Consider the following 22,954-nt stretch of genomic DNA (forward strand, 5'->3'; position numbering starts at 1 on the left):
GCTCTGGATCCTTTTGTATGGGAATCCAAGTTTGGACATCTGGGCCGTTAAGTCAATTCGAATGAAATCAGTGTATAATAACCAGAGTTACAAACTGTAATGTTGATAGTTATTATCTAGGTGTTGGAGAAGGGGATTAGTGGGCATGTTACTGCAGACCCACATGAGAGGTGGCGTGTAACAACCATGAGTAATGCAAAGTGATTAAATCGGTTAGGCTGGTGCATGCTAAGTGTTAAATCTCATGCCAGCGCTGGCCAGCTTTGCCATTTGGGGTTCCTGTAAACAATGTATGGGCGTCAGAACGATCCCAACATGCACAAAGAGCAAGCAGTGTTGCCACAAAGGAGCAGGAGTGGGCAGCTCTGGACATGTCATTACTTGGCCCTGCCATAGCATGGGTGTTTTATTCCATCCTCTTGCAGGTGTGGTACATCAGAGAAAGCATCTTAGATGCTTCATGTCCAACATATGAGCAAGGCTGGGTGCACCTTGTGCCAAAAGTGGAATAGTGGTGTTTTAGCATGCAGGAAGAAACAGTTACTCTGTTCCCTGTAGTAGTGCTGATGGTCTCTTCAGGGGCTTTGTTTTCAGGAATTACTGTCAATAATTTAATGGGCATTTTATAGCCATTGTTGAAAGTAACAATTTAGTTTCCTTTTGTGGACTGATGCACTTGTAAACTATTAGGTTTTCCTTTCTGCTGCTGCTCTTGTCCCCATAAACTGGTGGGAAGATGCTCCAGCTTTGGAGTTGGTACCTGAGAGAAGGGCAGGGAAGAAGCTTGGAGCACGGTAACTGTTTTCTGTTGTTCTCTTTGGTGGGTTTTTTCCTCAGCATGGCTGTACAAAACTCCCAGGAAGAAGGATCTTGGCTTCCCTCCTAAAGAGTTTTCCTTATGGAAAAAATAATTTTGTCATTCAGTGCTACTTGAGGAATAGTTGCTTTCTTGAGGGGAGGGTACTTTTAATGTCGTTGATACCATCAGGCATCATTAACTGCTCTACTTGTGCCTTTCTACCTTGAGCAAAAACACACTTAAACCACTGTGTTTATGCTGGTGTATTTTGTAAGCATGTTTTCTTGTCTAAGTAATACTGTACTCCCACCTAAAAATCCTGGGATGGAAAGGAACCTACTGAGAAAACTTCCCTAAAACTAATGTTCTTTTCCAAAGAGGTTTTATGAATTGCTGCTGTGGGTGCTTCTCTTCACTGGTCGCTGTTCCTGAGCTTGTCTTGGCCCAGGGAAAGGAGAAAGAAATCAATGCAGGTATTCAGGGAGTGGGAAGGTGGCCCGAAGCTTTTTATGTCAACAAGCTTAGTTTAATTTCATGAATGTTAGGCCTGAAAACTTAAGAGAAGCTTTTAAGTGACATTATCCAGTTCCTGGGATGTCTCCATGGGCTTTCTTGGGTGCAGGGGCTGATGTTAGTGTGGGTGAACTGGTAGCTACTCTTCTAGTTTCAAAGGAAACACACAAGTTTGTGGTGTGACTCAGCTTTACAAGAACACTGCTTTAAGCTGTGCTAATCCCAGCTGACTATTCATGTGTTTTGTTTGTCTAATATCCCTGTAATGTAGCTATTCCCGTTAAAGAAAGCCAGCAGCCTTTGTTCTCCTTTAAGCTATGTAAGACACGACTGCAGAAGTAGTTTGGGGCCTGAAGCTGCAATGACTGAATGCTGCTGGAATGTAATGTGTCACATCTGGTAAAAGGGGAATAGATCCATAGCTTCTAAAATCCCTTTATTTGGGGGGTGGGTTGGAACTAAAACTTTCTTGGAAGATGGGAAAGAAGGAAAAAAGCTTGGTTAGATTTGAAATCTGTATTACTGGTGTTAAAGAAATAAAGTAAAACAAGAAACAAATCTGGTAAATTTAGATGGCACCGTGGGTCAGAAAATAGATTTTTGGGATGCAATAGATGCATCTGAGCCAAGAAATCAGTGTATCTGAGAGCAGCAGGAGCAGCTGGCTGGGTAATACCCTGCAGCAAATATGTGAGGTCTGCTGGGTTTTTAGCCTACAGCCTGTGCAGTCATTTCCCTTTTGGGATTACAGTCCCCATTGTGCTGCTTCTCCCATGCTTATCCAGCTGAGGAGCTACCTGCCCGCTCTGCCTTGTGCTGCAGAAGTGATAATCAGGTGGTGCTCCCCTCTTCCTTGAGATGAAGGAAGGTTCTGGTCCCTTTCATGGTCCCATTCATGGACATGTGTGCAGTGTGGCATCACTGGTTCTGTTTGCTAGGAAGTAGGAGGCACCCGCAGCCTGCTGGGTGGAAGAGCATTTATGGAAGACTTCTGGAAGAGCATCTTCTGCTTTTAGATGGTAACTAAAGAGAAAAACATTGACCAGTGTAACTGACCAGGAGAATATTTTAGTGTGCTGAATATGAAAGATGTCAGAGCTATAGTTAGCACCTTCTCAGTGGCACCCTGACTGCTGCGTTTGCTGGAGTGTGTAGTAGGTAGCACAGCTGCCAAGGTTCCTTTTAAAGCCCTGTGTGTCACAACAAATACAGGATGATCATATGAATGAGCAATCTTTCTATTATCTCACTTCCTTGGAAGTTGAAATGGAGAATTAATCCTATGCTCCATTGTCATCCTCTACCTTCCTGTCCATTTCCTTCCTCTCTTCATTGCAAATAGTCTCCCGAGGTTTACGTGTGAGGAGAAAGTAAGATTGGCATTTTTAGCTGTTAAATGAGGTTAATCAGCTTGGTGGTGGGTGGGAGAAATGTGTTCTGAGGTTCAGAATGTGATATGAATGTTTCTAGCAGGACCTTCATGTCAATCCAGTGCAAACTTCTTTGTTAGGCAGGAACTTTCGGGTTAAAAATGACCTTGCTTTATTGTTCTTATAATGAACAACACAGGAATTGTGGAGAGGGTCTGTATGTGTGTAAAAAGAGGTGATCCTTTTCCTCTTAAAGATACCACGAGTGTGATGGAAGGGAATGAGGGCCGTAAATCACTGTGCTGCAAAATGGCACAAAGGGGGGGAAAAGAAAAAGGCACTCCTGGAATTTGTGCAGGGTGAGGAAGGTCTGGGTCTGAGCAGACTTTGAGATGTGTAATTCTGGCAGCAGCCCAGCGGGGCTGGACCGCTGGGGAGGAATGCTGATCCTTTTCCCTAGCTTTTGGCAGAGGCTGTAAAAACACGCAGTTATGTTTTCCCTCTGCAGAATGCACTGTGAGGATGCAAATTGTACAGCAGGCAAACCTGGATGAAGGCAGGCGTCCTCATTGCAACAGTGCAAACCTGGAGAAGCAGCGTATCCATTTCTGCAGTGTCTGCTTGACTTCCAGCCCTAAATGACCGCCTGATGGCAGAGAGAGCAGGAGGAATGATTGAAGTCATGCAACACTCCTCCTGTAACAGAAGGAGCCCATCTTCCAGGCTGCAAATCCATTTGCTTTAATTTCACCTTGCTGCCTCTAATATTAAAATCTGTTATCCAGATTTTAATATCCAGTTACTATTTTTATAGAAATATGTGTAATTAGTAGTGAAAAAACCAAATAGGAAATGCAAATATGAGCTAAAACATTTGATGACAAATGTAAATTTCAACCTAAATATTTTCCTTTGCTTGGCAATAAATCGTTGCTGCTAAGAAGATGCACGCAAGGCTTCCTGCATAAGTCAAACTGTATGACAGGGAATCCACATGCCATGATGTTGGAGATTCCTGCCCCACAATAGCAGGAAGGAGTGGATGTAGGCAGCATGTCATCATGGCACCCTGCTCCTCTGAGCTGCTGCTGCATTAAGATGTAACCCCTTCAGGTGCCTGTGATTGCTCCTGAAGACAGCAAACTGCAATAGCACCTTTCCTGCCTGCATCCTTCCTGCTGAAATGGTCCCCCCTGGCTTCCATTTCAGATGGGATTAAATTTGCACTTGGAATGAGGAGGTGTATCGAGTGGCACAGTGATTACGTATGCATCAAACCAGCTGCCTCAGTGGGAATATCCTGCAATCTACCCATCCCCAGGTTCCTTTGTGGGCTTGAAAATAGGATGAAATGATGCATTTTAGCAGATTTAACCTTGCTTTTGTAAGAATCCTTTGATTTTATAGATTTCTGGGCCGTGGTTTCCCATTTTCAGTTGGGCTATAATATGTGTTGAACTGGCAACAGGAATTACCATGATGGGACTCTGAGATTATTTTTCATCATGTGGTATCCAAAGTTTCTCTTCCAGGGGTGTAATTCCTGTTGTTATAATAGACAGGACAAGTGTCATGTGGCACCACTGCCCATTCATAAAGAGGGACACATGTTTTACTTCCTCACTTTCCCCAAATCAAACCATATCAGTGTATATGAATGGGTGTCATCATGTTTTCAAGAGTTTCGCTTTTGAGTTAGTATGGTCAAATAGTGCTTTTTGCTCCTTAAAGGGTTTTGATGTTGAAAAAGGGGAACTGCTGGATGTTTTTACACTTAATCCAACAATGAACTCAAATATAATGATGCTCATAGTATGAGGTTTAATTACACAGTTTGTAACTCCTTTTCTTCTGCCCATTCAGTACTGCAGCAGAGTAAGTGTGTGTTCCCTGCATTCAAGGATGCTTCTCTAAGTCCTTATTGCAATGATGGTGCTGGGAAATGATTGAGGCATGTAGACTATTGAGACTTTTGATCTCAAAGGCACATTAAGGTATGAATTGATTGGACTGAACAGATGAATAGTACAGCTGCTGGTTCACATTATTTACCTTCAGCTGATTTTTCTTGCACTGAAAATGGCCCACTTTATTTGCAACCAAGTATTGCATAGGAGAGCAGGAAGAGTAGTGATCCCAATGAAAGTAGATTTAGCTTTTTGTCTCCTACAGACTTAATGTTCCTGTTCTAAGGGTGTACAAGTGTGAAGGACCATCTGCTTTACATTTCAAGTAACTGTCATCATCCTACAGCTACCAGAAAACTTGTGATTTTGAGAGGGGAAAACCAGTTAACACTTTGCCTGCAAATCTTATCTTTCAGATGGGAAGAGGAATTCACAAGAAGAATGAGTCTGGAATCTATGGTAGAAACCTTACGAGAGGTAAGCTTTGAACAGTGTGTACTGAAAAGTACAGGTTTTCTCTGCCTTTTATGATGGTGGTAATAACTTGAATTTGTCTTTTAAAATCTTTCTTCTAGCTAAAGCAGCTGACTGCATTGCTCTGAGCTAGAGAATAGTGTTAATGTTTGGAAGCTGAAGCAGGGAGGTGCTGAAGTCTGACAAAGTGAAGCCTGGGGTGGTGACAAGCCTTATCAGCCCTGTTCAGGTTAAGTGAGGAAGCATATATTGACCTCTTAGCCCTTAGTTCTTTGTGTGCTTTCTCTTGCAGGAGGCACAGGAAGCCGAAGCTCTGCAGGAGGAGTTAAATGAAAAGATTGAAAGACTGAAAGCAGAACTTGTGGTCTTTAAGGGTCTGATGAGTGATGTAAGTACACTGGAGAGCAGAGTGGCCAGCTCCCACTGCCTTTGTGAAATGTGTGTGTCATGCAAATGGCTTCATTCATAAAAAGGTTATGGTCTTAGTGAGTGCTGCTTTGTAGTTAGCATTTATGGCTGCCTTTATGATCTAATGCATCAGGCAGATCACCCTGCCCCCTGCTTCCTGTCTGGTCTGTGTAGAGATGCATTAACTTTGCTGCTTAGCCCATAACCTGGACTCTTCCCTCCCTTCCCTGTTCTCCACAGCTGGCAGTGCTGGCATTCACATCTGCAGCCATGCCACAAATGTTGGAGAACTCACAGGTCAGGGTGAAGGATTCGTCACTGAGCAGCACCATGTACTGCTAACAGGAGGGATTCTGCTCTGAGTCACACGAGAGAGTTGGGTTCAGAAAGGGAGCACACTTTATGTATTTCCCAGCTCCCTTTGGGAAAGCTCTGAGCATCACTGGGTCGAGTATCTGGCTTTGTTTCCTATGCTGCTTTTTGGTGGAAGGCTTGTATCTCATTAGATCCTGACTTCACTTCAAGGCTGGGATCTTTTAGGCTACAACTGGATAATTTGACTGGTTTGAGTTGGAAAGGACCTTAAAGCTCATCCAGTTCCAACCCCTGCCACGAGCAGGGACACCTTCCATAGAGCACCTGGCCTTGAATACTTACACTTAGACATACTGAGAGTGTGTATTCATGCAAGTATCTAGGAAGATAAGCCAGGTGAACATTAAGTTAGGTGCTGTTCTCTGCAAGACTGAAGGAGTGCAGATGCCAATTGTCTAATGAATATATCCTATTATGCTTATTTATTCAGTAATTTTGCATAGAATTGCTTCCTACTGACTTTATATAAACCTGCAGAACCTGCTCCCTGGTGTCAAATCCATCCTCTCAGGGCCACTAGATCTGTTCATGTGAAATTGGGCAATTAGCTGTCTCTTCGTTTGGTGTTTAATCGAGAGCAGGCATGCTTGGTTAGAGGCACTGTGAAAGGGAGAAGCTCTTTAGGGTTGTGTCACTGTGATGGCGTTTTCACTGAGGAAGAAAAGGTGCTCCATGTGTACAAAAAGGGTGGTGATGAAGGCAAACATCCTCCTCAGCTTGCTCTCAAGTGTGCTTTGGGCTTTGCAAACCCTGTAAGAGAGGAGAGCATAAGGAAAGCAGTGAGAAGGCTTGTTTTGAATCTCGCTGTCTAAATATTTAGAGCAGAGAAATGCAAGATGTTGGCATGTGCCTCTTGCCTTCCTGTGGGTAAGAATCACTGGTACCTATCAACTGAGAGAGTGTTTAAGAGTGTGTCAGTGTTTAAAGACCTCTTTATCTCAGTGTGCTTATAAAACACATCTCTAGCGTGTCCAAAGGTGGTTGACAGGAACTGGAGAAGAACTCTTCTAATGACTTAAAACCAAAAGCCAACTATACACCAACCAACCAAAAAACCTAAACCCAAACTTTTCCCCTTGTAAAGGGGGTTCAGTATTTAAGCATCTTCTGCAAAGAGCGTTTCTGCTTTTCTGGTCACACAGGAATTATTGCCTGGCCATTGAAGTGGTACTTTCTAGCAGAGTAAGTTTTGTTTAGGCTGGAAAGTATGCTTTTTGCTTTAATGTTTCTTCCTAAGGAGCCAGCTGTACTGTGTGAGTGGGAGTATCTCATATAAATGATGTTTATGATTACTGCCCAGAGTGAAGTAAGACAAGATATTTCTCAAATAGAATTTTTGCTAGGCTGGAAGCCAGGTTGATGCCATGAGGAGTGTTTTATGTGTCACAAGTTTTCACGGATCTCTTTAGATCCAGTCTGGATTTCATGTTTCTGTGGTATGTATAAAGTTGCTGTGTAACCTGGGGTCTGTTTTAAAAGCAACTTCCTCTTGCAGGCACAGCTTTTCTGCCTGAAAGGAGGGGAACTGTTGCATACTCCCCAGGTCTTAGATTTTATTCTGTTATGCGCAATCTCAAGAGGGTTTTTCTCTTCCATTTTAAAGCTTTATCGTCCCATACAATTTGCCTTTTGCCACATCTAGCAGTTGTTTTGGGGTGGGGTAGGTTTTTCAGTGACAGAACACTCTGCACGTTTATTAGATTCAGATATGTTATTTGTTAGCTGTCTAGTCCATTTAGATTGTCCATATACTGCCTTTCCCGGAGAGCAAGATGTAATACTGTGTAAAAGTGGTATGCCCTGGGGTTAGAGAGATACTGTGGGGTATCTCTTCTTTCCTGAACTGTATAATAATAGAGGATAATCACTACTGTCCTTCCTGCAGCCCATGACAGACCTGGACACAAAGATTCAAGAAAAGGCCATGAAGGTGGACATGGACATCTGTCGGCGAATCGATATCACAGCCAAGCTGTGTGATGTAGCGCAGCAGCGCAACTCTGAAGACGTTTCCAAGATATTCCAGGTGATTAGGCCATGAATTTTCCATAGGGTAGGACAAGGAGTGAGGGGACAGGAGGGAGCAGTGTTGAGGAGTGTGCTCCAGGTCATTTGCCTTCTCTTGACATTTCTCTGTGCAGGCATATTTTCTTCTCTTTCAGTCTCGGAATATCACTCTCTTCTCTGTAGTATTAAGAGCACAACATGTAGGGACTTTAAAATAAGAAGCCTTGGGATGACCTTTAAGGCACACTGTTAATCTTATGCTAGTCTACAGCGAATGCAGGGAAAAAAGCATTACAGGGTGTAGGTTTGTATAAATGGCTTCCTCACATTTGTTCCCTTCATAAGTGAAGGGTTTTAAGCTTTTACAACTGTCGTCTGAATGTTCTTATTTCTGGCTCAAACTCCAAGGCCAGAAATAACACTTCTGTGATGGTGAGCTATGACTGCTTTGAATTAGAAACTCCCCTTGCTTTCATTGAGCTAATGTGGCTCCTTGGTGCTAGTAAGAAAGTGATTTGCTCCAGAAGCAAGCAGTTACAGCTCTGTGTGGAGCAAACCTGTAACTCCTGATGCAGCTGGTCTTCTGTCCCAGCTGCACTCTCAACTGTGATTAATCAAGCTTCCTTCTACTTTGAGCTAAGTGTGTCTTTGAGTAGAGCTGCCATGTTTTTCTGCTCAAAGGTAACTGCAGAGCACACTTTTGGTCAAGCATGCAGTGGTTAAAATGATCATCGTGGAGAACAATACCAGTAAGGAATGGTTTATATGCTGAGTAGAGGAAAAGCTAAAGTAGGCTGGGAGTGGACTGACTGTGTGTTTGTGACTCTGTGGCACAATCTGTGAATATCTTTCATGTTCACCGTCCTCAGATGAAGAAGTGATCCTCTGCACCCTTTGCAGGGGCATCCCTTGAGTTCTCTGTATGTTTCTGAACTTCATTTCTTTGAGGTTGTCCAGGCATTTTCATGGGTCACTTTAACCCTTCTTCTGTCAACCTGATGATTAGCAATCTGCCTCTGCTGCTGGGGTGGGAATGACCCTGAAATCAAGCCTACCTAGAAAGGCTTCCTGTCTTCTCTTTTGCGTTGGTTCAATCCTGTGGTGGTGGCAGGAGAGAGGGAGAGTTCTGTCATTGCTCTCAAGCCTGCTGCCTGGGCACTCCTGCCAGCTTCTGCTTCTCCCTGTATCATTCTAACCTCTGCATGTTCTCTGGTCAGTCACAGACCGTTGCCAGTGAACAGATGAACATCTGTAGAGGTCTGGCAGCCTGCAGCTTGCTTTGCTCTTCCCTGTTCTGAACTGCTTCCTTGTGCTCTGTGTTCACCACTCATTAACAGATACAATTCCTGTCTTGAATACGAGCAAGCCCTGAATTGCCTGGGACCTGATGATCAGTTATATCTGCTCACACCTAATGCCTCTCTGTCTCTATTTCTGCCCCTCATGGCACAGCACCTTCAGTTGAACCTTCTAGTTACTGCTCTTCTCTCCAATTAAGGTGGCTTCCAAGAAGAAAGAACGCAAGCTCACATCTGATGATGACCTCTCTGAACAGGATGGAGACAATGGCAGGTTCTCTGATGATGAGGTCAGCTGCTCCTTGAACATCACAGATGAAATGAAGCGCATGTTTAATCAGCTGTGAGTATCATGAACGCTAGTTCTGGATCAGGAAAGCTAGTTCTGAAATGCAGACTTAGTCCCAGCACACTTGAGCTGCCACATACTTGGAGGTTTTCTGGAAATTCAAATAAAGTGAACTGATTTTTGTTCCTCCCTTAAGTAGAGAATATAAAAAATACAAACATCCACCTTTACTGCTCTTATCATAGAATCATAGAATGGTTTGGGTTGGGAAGCACCTTAAGATCATCCAATACCAACCCCTGCCACGGGCAGGGACCCCTTTCACTGGAGCAGCTGCTCCAAGCCCCTGTGTCCGACCTGGCCTTGAACACTGCCAGGGATGGGGCAGCCACAGCTTCTCTGGGCACCCTGTGCCAGCGCCTCAGCACCCTCACAGGGAAGAGCTTCTGCCTTATCTCCAACCTGAACTTCCCCTGTTTCAGTTTGAACCCATCACCCCTTGTCCTATTACTACAGGCCACCTTCAGATACTGGAAGGCTACTATGAGGTCTCCAGGCTGAACAGCCCTGATGTTCTCAGCCTGTCTTTGTATGAGAGCTGCTCCAGCCCCTGATCATCCTTGTGGTCTCCTCTGCACTTGCTCCAACATCTCCATGTCCTTCCTATGCTGGAGACACTGGAAATGCACAGAGGTTTCCAATGCAGTACTGTTATAACAGTAGCAAACCAAGAAATACGCAACACCATAAAAAAAGTACAAAACATGAGTCTATTCTGCATATTTGGCTGAAAATCAGATTTCTAGAGTTTTGGAAAGAACCTCACTGCTGCTTGGGCTGGATGGAATTTGGGAAGGTCACTGAAAGCTCAGTTCAAAGCAGTTACAAACTTCTCTAGTATTTTGCATGATTTTTCAGTGGAGCTATAGGCAAATGGTAGTGGTGGGTCTGTCCAGAAGATCAGTTATAGCAGTTGCGAATCTTCCTGCAGAATGTAGTCTTCCCAGCTGGAGGGTCTGGCATTTATTTTGCCTAAAGACTCCCAGACTGGAGTCTTTGGAAGTCTGTAGCACCTGAGAAGAGACTCTGCACCTTGGTGGCACACAGGCAGTGCGGGAGGCTGGCTGGTGCTGTGCCCTGCTGTTACCTTCTGTTCTAGAAGTGATGGAGGTGGCCACAGCCTGGTGAGGCTTTTGAGGGTCTCTGCTGTTTTCTTTTGGCAGAGAATAACCCCAGCAAGCACCGTAGATCTGACTTCCCTAGCATTGAATAGCAGTGACTTCTGCCAACTCCTGCAGTGCCTGCAGAGGGAATAATTCCCAGTGCTTTCCCACACAATGTAGGACAGTATTTCATACGTAGGAGTACACAAGAAATTTTCCAGGAAGCAGTAACCCCTCTTCTGTCATCAGCTGTTCCCTAAAGTTCTGTGTTCATGGAATGTCTTTCTTTCCACCCAAATTTCACATTCCAGAGGGCATGTTTCTTGCAAAAGTCATGGGTAACTCCTCTTGTTAGGACTTTGGTTTTGAGTATCTTTAGGCCCTTAGTAATATTCAGTGTAATAAATAGATTTTTGTGTATGTTCAGTGTAATAAATAGATTTTTGACTTCTCTGAAACTCAGTGTGACAGCAGAGCGTGTGTAGGTGTTAGAAAAGCAAGAGGCTAAAATTGAGCTCCCAGGTTTGTACTGCATCTAGCTTTTAGTTTTGTTCCTAAACCTGGCCTGTGATACCTGGTTTTAATTGGTGCTGCTAATGAAGTTCTTATCTCCTGGTCCTATTACACATGGCACAAAGCACTGCAGGACTCTTGCAGATATGTTGAAGTAGAACAGGGTTTGTGGCTTATTGGGGATGGTACCTTTCTAAGGATGTCTTAAGGTCCTTTCCAACCCTAACTATTCTATGATTCTGTGTCTGGGTTTGGGGTCTTGGTGAAGTAGAAAATACACAGCTGAAGAGCTTCTCTCATTCACAGAAACAAAGCAACTTGCATTGTAGCTGTTACAAACTTGGATCTTCACGTGTTTAGTAGTAAAAAGTCCAAATGCAGTCAGCTTTGTACAGTGTGTGTCTGAAGTAGGCAGCAGCCAGAATTGGAGCCTTTGTGCTCTCCCACAAGGATAGCTCTTGCAAAAAAGAACCGATGTGAAAAAGTTGGGTTGCAAAAGGCACTATTCCGTATGTCCAAGTTTATAGGGTTTTTTGGTTTAATGACTTTTTAAAGTCGTGCTGAGCCCAGGCAAAGAGCCTGTCTCTTGCCAAGCTCTTCAGCCTCCTGAAGACAGTATTGGCCTCTGCTTCCGGACTAAGATGTTATCTGCTTAAAAGGAAGTGAGCTCAAGTAATAAAAATGCATCAGTCTGAAATGGGCAGGCTGCTTCTGGGAGCCAGTTCAGGTTTTTGTCAGGCCTCCTTAGCAAGGACAAGAAGCAGCTACTGGTGTTCTGCTCTGCTGCTGTTCAAACCAAAAGGGACTCAGTGCCTTCTAAAACTTTCCTTTCTTACACAACAGAACATAGTAAAAGGGCTTAACCAAATAACAAGGTTAAAGGCCACTCTTGCCACTGTTTGTTCTCTGTCTTAAGTGGCTGTAGTAGTATCTTTGTCCAAGTCAACAGTGAGTATTTCTGCTCACCTGCATGTTGCTTTGAGGCTTCAGTTTTTCCTCGTTGTTACTTTTGGGAATCATGGGTTTTAAGTGCTTCAGGGGAAATGTTGGCTGAACTTCAACATGCAAAGCCGCAGGGAGGCTTCTGGTGCCTGTTTCTTGTAAAACTCCTCACAATGTGTTTGGGCTCATTTTCCCATGTATAAAAAGAATAGTTTCAAACATTTTTGTGGTTTTGCAAACAGGGGAAACTAATGTGCAGCACCATCTGGAGGACAGAGCTAGGACTGTGGCCTGGCATCAGGGATGTTAACAAGGAGCTTTTATTCTGCTTGGGGGTGGCAAAGAGCCCAGGAGTGAGGGACTTGGACAGTGGCAAAGCCTGTTTGTAAAACCTGTGAGGATTTTCAGATGCTGCATTGTTTCCTTCACTTGGTTCTCATAGCCCCTTTTTTCATGATTAATTAGAGGGTGATTAATTAGAGGAGTGGGGCTGGAGCAGTTTTCACTAATGGTTTTTCTGTTCCCTTAACAGTCGTGAGACATTCGATTTTGATGATGACTGCGATAGTTTAACATGGGAGGAGAATGAGGAAACGTTGCTGCTCTGGGAAGACTTCACAAACTGCAATCCTTCCATTGACCTCCAAGGAGAGGTGAGTTCATTTCCCTTCTTTTCTCAAACTGTTCTCTGCAGGAGCTGTACCCCTCAGCTGCTTTCAGCCATCTGAACCTTTGCTTATTTAACTGGTGATCTAGTTTGCCACACAAACTTGCTTTGATTTAAAAATCCTCTTAGTGATTTCTCTCTATGGTTGCTTTTCAGTGTGTGCAATCAGTTTATTGTCAATTTCTTCTGCTCCTTCAAACTGGGTATTTGAAAGCACTGAGTGTCAAAAGATCCAATGTGTCTGGGTGTTACAGGAGCATCACACGGTCTGTCACCCTGAGCAGTCATATCTCAAGCCCTGTATCTTCTACACAGCATCTCTGTAGGTTATCATTCACATTTTAATTGTCAAAAGAGTACACGTAGCACACATGATGTCACAGTTTAGTGGGGAGGAAAATAAACTCGGTATGGCCTATGGAAGAGGTTAAAGCATGTATATCCCATCACAAGCAAGCTGTGGCTGCAGGACTGCGTAAGGCCCCAGGGATCTTCTGAAGCCGTGAATCTTGTGCTTCCATTTTCTTAGTCAATAGGATTCTCCTGGCATTGGTGGATAATAAACAGCTTGCTTTTAATCCTTAAGATCCCACACTGAATAAGCTAATGGCTGCATGCTGCCTCATTCAGTGACTCCTGAGCCTTTTTAAACAAGCCTGAAGAGTGATTGAAATGCCAAGGTCAGGCTTTGTGCGGGTAGTCTTTAAATGCAATGCTATTATTTCATTACCGAGCAGCACAACAGCAGTAGGTAAGAAATAATCCTGCCTCCTTCCATCAGCACTGTAGTGTGAAGATGCTGAGGCAGCAGTCTCCTGAATATTGTCTTGTGTTGACTGCCAGGAGTGTGTTAATGTTACGTCTTCCCGTTTGTATATCATCTGGCATCCTCTGAAACTGCAGAGATTACTTAGAAGTGCTAGGGCTGCAGAAAGCAGTGTGCTTAGCTACATGTCATCTTTTGAGCAGGGAGAGTGGCAGAGTGATAATGTACAGCCATGTGCTGGAATTAGTGACAGATTGATTTGCATATACCCATGTGTGCATGTATAAGCACAGCTATCAGAGGAATATTGCCGAACTCAGGCCTTACGTGCAAAAACTCTATAAAGGTTTTAAGCAGCTTAAATCCTTCTAAATGAAAATTATACAAGGAAAGGGTAGATTTGTCTTGTAGATGGAGATTCAGAATAAAGACTGCTCCGACTGTGCCTGGTCTTTAACATCGTGCTTTACATGTCTGAATCTTCCTTCCAGTGGCTTTATTCCTTTCAAGTTCTTACATGGTGCCATAGCCACCTTCTTTTATGACCTTCCTCCTTAAAGCACTTCTGCATATAAAAGGATAAGTGGAATGATTCTTGTAGCTATAGGCTGGATACCCTGGTGCTGATACCAGGCATGATCCTGATAAAGCTGCCTCAGATATGACCAGAGGATGGAAACGTAATTAATGCTCATCAGTGCAGTTGCATTAAATTGATCATTTTCTTCCTGGAAAAGGGAGATAGGTAATAATGTGAAAGAGAGAACAGTGATGTTGCTTTAGTCTCTTTGTAACAGCATGAAATAGGGCTGTGTGTTTTGTAGCCCAGACTGTACTGACAATCCAAAGTGATGATGTTATGGGAGCTGCTGTCTGGCAGGATGTTTCCTATGGGACAGCATGTGTTCTTGCATGTTTTCATCAGTAGTGGGCTGGAGTGAGCTTGCTTTATCTAGCAGTTACAGATTTCAATAGGAAACAATTCATGCAGAGCATAGGTGTGAGCTAATGGAAACTTGAAGGGACTTGAGAGTAATAATATGCAATTGGAAATGGGTGTTCCAGAGCAAAGCTGGAAGTAGCACTATGGTCAATGCAAGGAAAACAAAGCTCCATGGCTGGAGAGCAATGGCAATCTAGATGTGATCAGATAGTGAAAGCTTAGGGAAAATCCATGGGTTTAGTTCTTTGGCAGCACAGGGTGTATGTATGTTAATTGCTGGAGCCTTGGTCTGTAGGTCCCTTGATCAGAGACTTTGTGTGTACAAAGCCATGGTCATTGTACAAAAGCGTGTTTTAAGAAGCAGAATATTCCCTGCCTGTGTAAAAATGTATTGAGGAGAATCTTTTTGCATGAAAGAGCATCACAAGCTCCATTTCTGAGCAGGTTAGACAAGAAAACCTGAATTCCGTGTTAGATTCTTGCTAATTCTGTGTCCTCCTTTCCCCTGTAGGAAGAAAACCTGGGAAACTTGATCCACGAAACAGAGTCTTTTTTTAAAACGAGAGACAAGGAATACCAGGAAACAATAGGGCAGATAGAGGTAAGGAAGTGGTTCACGACAATAGGAATTGTTTCTAGTGGATGAAAACATACAATGTTCTGATCCAGTATATACAGAGGAAAGATGGAATGTCTGTCTGTGTAAGGGATTTTCCTCTGACATACCCTTGGGGTTCTTTTCTAAATACCATTCTCTGACAGCACTATTACTGAGTAAGCATAAATCTGTAGCTGATGGAGAAAGAACCTTCAGAACAAAGAGAGCAAAAATGCACTATTACTCTTTCTCCCCTTGCATACCCACCGTCACACTGGCAATGCTTTCCAAGACGTGGCCTCAGAGATTGCCAGACACAACAGCTGTAGCTTCTCCAATTCTCTGCCCTGCCTAGAACATGCTTTCATTAATTACTGTGTGTTGACAAACAAGATGCTAAGCAGCAGGAAAAAAAACAACTTGAGGGCTGCTTAAAACCAGTGCTGAGCTCTGATTAAATTGCACTTCATCAGCTGATGAATGAATTGATGGTTTACAACACTGAGGTTAAACATAAATGGTGTGGATGCTTTGGCTTGGCTCTGGACAGCTTTAGTACCTCCACCAATATATAAATGCAGTGAAGTTGGGAGAAGCTGTTACCACCTCCCCTTAGGCTGAATTTTCTCTCCTATTTCTTACAGCTGGAATTGGCCACAGCCAAGAGTGACATGAATCGCCACCTTCATGAATACATGGAAATGTGTAGTATGAAAAGGGGCCTGGATGTCCAAATGGAAACCTGTCGTAGGCTTATCAAAGGCTCAGCTGACAGGTAATATAAGATGTCACCATTCTGCCTGGGCTGCTTGGAGAGGTTTGGTTTGTTTCCTGCCAGTTGTTTTAAAGGCAGTAGTGTTATTTTGTCCTTTGGGTAAGGTTGCTTTGTTCAGAGTCAAATACCAGTCAGAAACAAACTGTGTAACAGTTGTTGTGTGTTCCTACACACAGTAACAGCTCAAAGGATTCAACAGCTGAGGGTAAAACCAGGGATCTCTAATTTGGATGGATGTTTAGTCTTAACATTATGGGTGTAGAACTCTTAAACAGAAGCCAAAATTAAACCTTGACTGTGAGCTAATACGGAGAACTTGGGTTTTAACCTTCTCATGTGTTAAGGACCCTATACTATAAGGGGGCTTTCTTAGGTCTTGCTTGCCCCCAGTGCATATCCTGGCTTTAAGAACAAGATGTGATAAGCATTTGTAGAGTTTTAAAGTTTATACTTATGGATAATGAAACTCTCTGTAGGATGTACGTCATCCTTTTCCTCATCAGTAAAACTAGGGCAGCCTTTACGTTTGTACAGGAGATGGCAGGAGTGGGTTGGCAGCACGTGGGCTGTTTTACTACTGGTATTTACCATAAACCCAAAGTTTAATGTTAATAAAGTACATAAAAAAGTGTTTTGGGAAGTGAAAGCCACCATTTTCTTCAAAGGTTCATTTTTCCCCCCTTTCTGTCATCGATATTTAATTCCTTGTCTAAACCTTTATCTGACTTTCCCTGCAGAAATTCTCCATCTCCCAGCTCTGTAGCCAGCAGCGACTCAGGAAACACAGATGAAATTCAGGATGAGTTGGACAGAGAGACGGATGTGGAGCCCATGGTCACCTGATACATAGCTGGAGCATTCCAGGGCAAGGGAAGACACAAGAAACGATTATAAAAGAATACACTGATGTGGGGGAAGATAACAATAAGACTCGTAAGCCCTCACACAGGGTTTCTAAGGACTCATTCCTACACGCATCCCCACCCCACGCAAGGATTGGTGCTGTAAATTTCTATTGTTCTACAAATCGTAAATGCAGAGTCCTGTAAGAAAACATGGTGTTTTAATTGTGCCTTTGCCCCAAGCTGAGCCACTTTGAGCTCCAGTGGAATATTAATAGCAGGTGTTTTTATACAAAATATTCTTTCAACAAATCCTAGTCCGTTAGCAGAGAATGGTGCTGCAAAGGCTCTGGGTGTTCCAAGAAGCTCATGGTATTATTGAACTGCTGCACCCATTGGCAAAAGGAACGCTGGCAAAATGAGAAGTGAACCCGAGACATTTATGGTGCAATTACCAAAGTCTGGCTCCAAACAAGAGAATTGAACTGTAACAATTTGAACTGTAACAGTCCAAACTGAGTTTGAAACATTTAAAATGAGAGCAGGGGTAGAGACAGCTTTTAGGGTTAAGCAGTTCTACAACATTAACAGGAGTTTCTCAATTCCATCTTTCTGGCTGAAGGAGCCTTTGGGATGCATTACAAGCTCTCTGCTCCACTCCAGAGTCTGAAGAAGCAGCAGGTCTCAGCTCGGTGGCAAAGCAGGGGACAGAGGAGGGTTCCATGGGGTGGGAATATCCCTGATAAACTTCTATGCAAAAGAAAAAACCCACAAAAAAAAAGCTCGCCTTATTTATGTGGAATGTTTGGTCCCTGCTGGGAAACAGTTATCTCTTGGGAAAGGAAAGCTAAAATCACATTTGCACATGTTAGTTATCTGTAGAGCTTCTTTTGAGGAGGAATGTCATATCACAATGCCTTTGTTTCCAGTGATTGGATTAGGAGGGGAATCAGCCCTTCAGTTCTTGTGTTGTTTTGTGTGTTCTCTTTTTCAGGATTCTTCTTTTAAACCATAGTGTTTGCAGATTTGACTTTGCTGACAGGGAGGTAACTCCATTTTATGCTGCTTTCATGATGTTTAGTGTGGGATAGTTTGAAGCATCAGGATAAACTGACATGCAGTAAGATAGATATAGGCTTGAGACATGACACTGGGAGAGTTCCAGACCACTGTTCTTCAGGAAAGCTGAACATCAGGAAATACTGTAATCCTTTTTAGGGCATAGTAAAATGACTCCCAGACTACTGCTGCCCTAGAATTAGGGAGGGACAGCCATGTGCTTTCTCTGTGAGAAAGTGAGGAGACCTAGACTTTGTCAGTCTTTCTGTATTTTTACACAGGAGAAAGCAGCATTAAAAGTCTTGGTGGTGTTTGAGGCAGCTCTGTCATCATCAGGTATGGTTATAGTGGAAATTGTAGCACCTCAGCCAGGTAAAAACAGGGTATAAACCTCAGCCAATAATTTTCTGTTTCTGTTTGTTTTTTAGACCAAGATTGAAAGTGTAGTTAATACTGCCTAAAGGTAACTGTAGTTAACTAGCAGTTGCAGGACTTGGAGTAAATACCAAATGTGTTTGATTTCCTGCCAGGAAGCTTAGAAGCTGCTATGTAAGAGCAGTGCTAGGACTGGACAGGGAACTACCTGATTTAAGCACCCTCTCAGTGTTATGTAAAGGTAAGCTGACCAATCTTTTTAGCTCCCTGAGTATTGTTTCCAAGCTATTGGTCTGAAATCAGTAGAACTGCATTGTAAGCATGCACCCAGTGTAAATCAGTGCTGCTTTCTTCCAAAAAGAGTACAAATGTCTCAGCATATGCACGTTCCTGGGCAGAAGTGCCTCTGTCTTGTGCAGCTATGCAGAGGGGCAGGACCTCAGAGGGTTTCTGTTCCCCCTGTAACTGTGGGTACAGTAATGTCTAATCAGAGTTTCCCATGTTGCTGCCTGGAGTTTCATTGCTGTTCAGCTCCAGCTCCTGCTTAGACACGATGGTGCTTTTAGGCTACATGAATCAAACAGGCTCCTTGTGTTTTTCAGAGTGGGGAGGTCATGATCCATAGTTGATGGCTTCTCTTCAAGAAAACAGATCCAAGGATATTCTGGTGGTTTCCTTACTCAGTGCAGTTATTTATAGAGTAGCTAGCAACTTCTTGGTTCCTGTGGTGTGGGTTAGGGGCTTTTTCAAAGCCTCCTTCATCATGTAAAATGTAGATAACTTTTCTCTGGAAAAGAATCCTTATTCCAAAGTGCTCATTCCTATTATTTCTTAGGTGGCCAAAGTGGTAAATGTCATGTTCACTAGGGCTACAAGTTGGGGGGTGGGTGGGGGACAAGAGATGGGGGTATTTTTGTGAGGGGGCTGGGACTGCATGTTTTCAATCAAGTACTCTCAAGGTTTTGAAGCCTGTATGAACTTCAGCTGCTAATACATAGTTTCTCACGAGACTGAGAAACCATCTGCCAAAGCTGAATGTCTGTGATGCTATAGTGACGTTGGTAGAGGCGTTGTTAAGCTATTGACTTGCACAGTGACCCAGCCTTGGTGGAGGCTGTCGTTTGGCTCTCCTCAGTTAGGAAATGCTCTTTGGTACTAGAGAAACTGAGCAATTTCAGTGGCCGACCGGCTTAGCTGCTGCTGTGCTGTGGGGTTTGTTTCCTTTCAGACTCAGTGTCCTAGCAGGATAAAGGCTGAGAGTTCTTGAAACTGGGAGCCGGTGTGGTGAGGGTAGGAAAGAGCAGAATATCCTCAGTTTGCCAGCAAGAAGTGAGGAAGCAGAACTTCAGCTGTAACAAGGTAGCTGTAACCTCGGGTTTATCTCATAGCCATAATTGCAAGGAGCATCTGTAGTAGGGTTGTGTCTGTTGGGAAATGTAAGGGTTGCAGGGCTAGAGTAGAGGGTTTAGAATTAATGTGTATGGTGGTGATGTGTATGGCAGTAAATTACCATGGTTGTTGGTGTCTGTTTCTTATAAGTGTATTTAATCAATTTTTAAAGAAGAAAAGGTGTTTTCATACTCGGGATCAGGGGGTTATTTTTATTTAGGCTGTGTAGGACTCAGTGGATCACCAGGGTCGGTCCTTGAGAGTTTCCCTTGGAGGTCTTTGGTTTAGTTTCAAGCGATGCTGCTGACTTAGCCGACAGCGGTCCTGTTCTGTTCACATATAACCACTCCATAGAAACCGGATCAAAAGCTTGCCAGAAAAAGGTGAAAATGCTGGAAATGATTTTGATGACCTCTTTTCTTTGTTTCCTTTGTAAAGCTGTAAATACTTTCTTTTTGTCTCCTATTCTTACTGCGGTGTCATATTGACACGTTTTTAGACTTACCGATCCGAAAATCCTCCTCATTGTGTCTCATTTTTTACACGAGGATTTCAAGGAAGCAAATTTTTTTGCTTGTTAGCAGTGTACAACTTGATCCGATTCCTAAACTGGGTTTGTACGACACAACTGTTTTCAGTACATGAATGGCAGTTGCTTTTGTGGATGCATGTTCAAAAATGTCCAAAGAATAATGTGGTACAAATGTGTTTGTTCTCAAAGACTTGGTAATTATCATGTTAGTTCACACGAGTTAAAGACAAAACTCTTTAAAGGGGGGGAGGGATGTAATGGGACTCATCGCAGCTAAATGTGTATTCTATTTATAAAATCCCACTATATAGTCTATTTTTATTAGAGGTTTTTAAAGTGCAAACAGAACTCTGTCAGCAATTCAGTTATTCCCTTGGAAAGTATCTCCTGCTCTGGTGGGGCTCCAAATTCTCTAGCGGTTTCAAGTGATAATGTGGAAACAGTATGACAGGTATGGCTGTGAAGCACTTGCCCATCGCTTCCTGGAGCAAGGGGGGTAGACAAACAGTTAACAGCTTTGCTGCCAGTTATTGCTGCTGTAAAAACACCCATTGTGGTGTTTTTCCCTTCCCCTGATTGCTGGGGGGGTTCTGCTGTGAGGGTAAGAACCTCTGTCTGCTCCCCTGCATACCGGTGTGATGAGAATCATAGAACCACAGAATGGTTTGGGTTGGAAAGGACCTTGAGGTCATCCAGTTCCAACCCCCAGCACACTGGGTTGTGCCACAACCCGCTGTGGCACGGCAGTTTTAAATCCTGCCCCAGAGCATCTTTTGTGTTCTAGCGGGCTGGAAGATAAATGGTGTTTGTCCACACATAAATTGGAATTAACTTGATAAAACAAAATAATAGCTCAGAATTGTGCCTGAATCTACTTCTAAAGCTGCTTCTAATCTGAGATGATTTGTTTTGAGTAACCATTCTTGCCAGCAAAAGCAGAAGTTGTGTCCATTGGTCCAGGCTTGGCAGAGGGAACGCTGCGGCGATTGGGGGGTGCTCACAGCCTTGCCACAGCGCTGCTGCGGTCTCTCTGAAGCAGCGATTTCCTTTTGTTTCCCTTGGCTCTGGGAAAGCAGGGAAGAATGTTTGTGTTGGAGCGTGCGGGAGGAGAATTGCAATATTGGGAAGTCTCTGATTGTGTTTCACATTTGAGTGCTTCATTTTAGAGCTGAATGTTTAAAAAGCATGATTGATCACAGCAAAATGAACAAATCATAGTGCTTCCATTGTTAGTAATACCCTGATGAGGATTTTCCATACGTTTCTTCAGGACTTCTGGTTCTTTTTATTCTTTTGCACTGGTCCAGCACTTGGTTGCAGGGGAGCACACAGGTTTTAAAAAGCTTTGCCTTCAGTGTTAAAGTCACCCAGATTTAAGCTTTTGCTAGAATCAAACTTCTGTTTGACTTTTAAAAGAGAAAACAAATTGCTGGCCAAGGCAGCACATAGTAACCTGGTGTTAATAATGCTGGTTTTAGAGGTGAACTAGAGACACAACCTGCCAGATTCTTAATTCAGTCCCTTGCCATCGTGGTTCTGGAGAGGGGAACACTAAAGGCTTGAACACAAGTCTCTGGCAGAGCAGTGAAAACCACTCGATTTGTTTCCTTTTGTCTGTTTTTTGTGTGTAGTTCAGTGTCTTAAGACCCTTCCGTGTTTGCGGAAGCCTTTCAAAGCTTCTCTTTTGAAGAAGCAATGAATTGGGTTTAAGCAGTGGGTATTTGCTGCTTGTAGAACTCAATTCCTTCCTAATTTGAGGCACTCCAGCAGTGAAGCACTTCTGTGAGCAGAGATGGGGCTCACAGGTCTGGCTCACTCTTTTATCTTTGGAGGAAACAATGATGATGATGATGCTTAAAACCAACCCCAGGGTGGCTTCAGAGCTGTGTCATAGCAATGCAGAACACGCCATGGTTGTGGGCTGCCCAGACTGGTGACCCCTGCACAGGTTTCATCTGAAATCCTGCAGTTTTGTTTAAATTAGAGAGGGTTGAGGATGGTTAAAAGCTTGGTCACTAAAAACACTTCTTGTGTAATGTTATTTCACCGAAAGATACTCAATCCTTAAACATCTGTGGCTAAAGTGTATGTTAGCTGAGTTCTGCCCCCAGAGTAATGATTATTTATTATTTAAGGTGTTTAAGTGGAGGGTATTGATGCCTCTTTCCGTGTGCTGTGTCACTTCTCGTCAGTTCCTCTGAAGTCATGTAAGACTCTCTTTTTATACACATGAAAACAGACTGCTGATCAGTGTGGAGATAAACCTGTTTACTGTTACTGGTGTAAATATATAGTGCTTTCTATTCTGTATATTAGCTTCTTTCCAAGAAAAAGACTGAACTTGATGATGCTCTTTGATCTGTGGCGAGGAAAGGACGGAGGATGAACCAGCTCCCAGGCTCGCTCCAGAGTCAAGCTGCAAATCGATTCCCTCTGCGGCTGGAAGCCTGGGCTGGGTGCTTGTGAGCAGACCCAGTGGAACACGCACTCACTGGAAGGGGATTTTGGGCCATCAAAGGCTTCCAAAACCTAATCCACTTTAGGTGAAGCACCGAGAAACCCCCGCAGCAAGAGCCAGAAGCACTCGTGCTCCTCCGAGTTCCAGCAGATTATCTCCATTTTCCTTTTTTAGTGCCAAAACCGACCTCACCGACCCCTTCCAGGTCTGCTCCCTGTTCCGCTCTCCCATCCTGTGTCCCTCCGTCCTCATCTGAGCGGTTCATCCTTCAGTGCTCGACCCATCGCTCGCCCTAACCCCCGCCATGGGCTTCTCTGTGCAGAGCGGGTGTGATGGAAACGGGTCCCAGTCATGCTCTGGTGATGGGGGGAAAAAGAGTTAAAAAGGACAAAAAACTCCTAAAATAAACATGGAATTCCTGGTTAATGGCTGCGTGTGCTGATTGTGGGGTAGAAAAAGCTTTTAAAGCAAAAACTGCTTCTGCAGTTGGAG

At 43.6% G+C, this 22,954-nt stretch overlaps 1 protein-coding gene across 1 annotated transcript in view; it reads left to right on the forward strand.

Moving 5' to 3' along the window:
• The window catches only part of IFFO2 (intermediate filament family orphan 2), a 36,967-nt gene extending 20,106 nt beyond the window's left edge, over positions 1–16,861 (forward strand). The window contains exons 2-9 of the mRNA XM_034068578.1: positions 5,006–5,066; positions 5,356–5,451; positions 7,732–7,872; positions 9,352–9,494; positions 12,591–12,711; positions 14,946–15,035; positions 15,677–15,807; positions 16,545–16,861. Coding sequence (XP_033924469.1) covers positions 5,006–5,066; positions 5,356–5,451; positions 7,732–7,872; positions 9,352–9,494; positions 12,591–12,711; positions 14,946–15,035; positions 15,677–15,807; positions 16,545–16,650 — 889 coding nt within the window. The 3' untranslated portion in view covers positions 16,651–16,861. The remainder of the gene's footprint in view (positions 1–5,005; positions 5,067–5,355; positions 5,452–7,731; positions 7,873–9,351; positions 9,495–12,590; positions 12,712–14,945; positions 15,036–15,676; positions 15,808–16,544) is intronic.
• The last annotated feature ends 6,093 nt before the right edge of the window (positions 16,862–22,954 follow it).

The sequence above is a fragment of the Melopsittacus undulatus genome, chromosome 12 (genome assembly GCF_012275295.1).
Source record: "Melopsittacus undulatus isolate bMelUnd1 chromosome 12, bMelUnd1.mat.Z, whole genome shotgun sequence".
NCBI classification, from domain to species: Eukaryota; Metazoa; Chordata; class Aves; order Psittaciformes; family Psittaculidae; genus Melopsittacus; species Melopsittacus undulatus.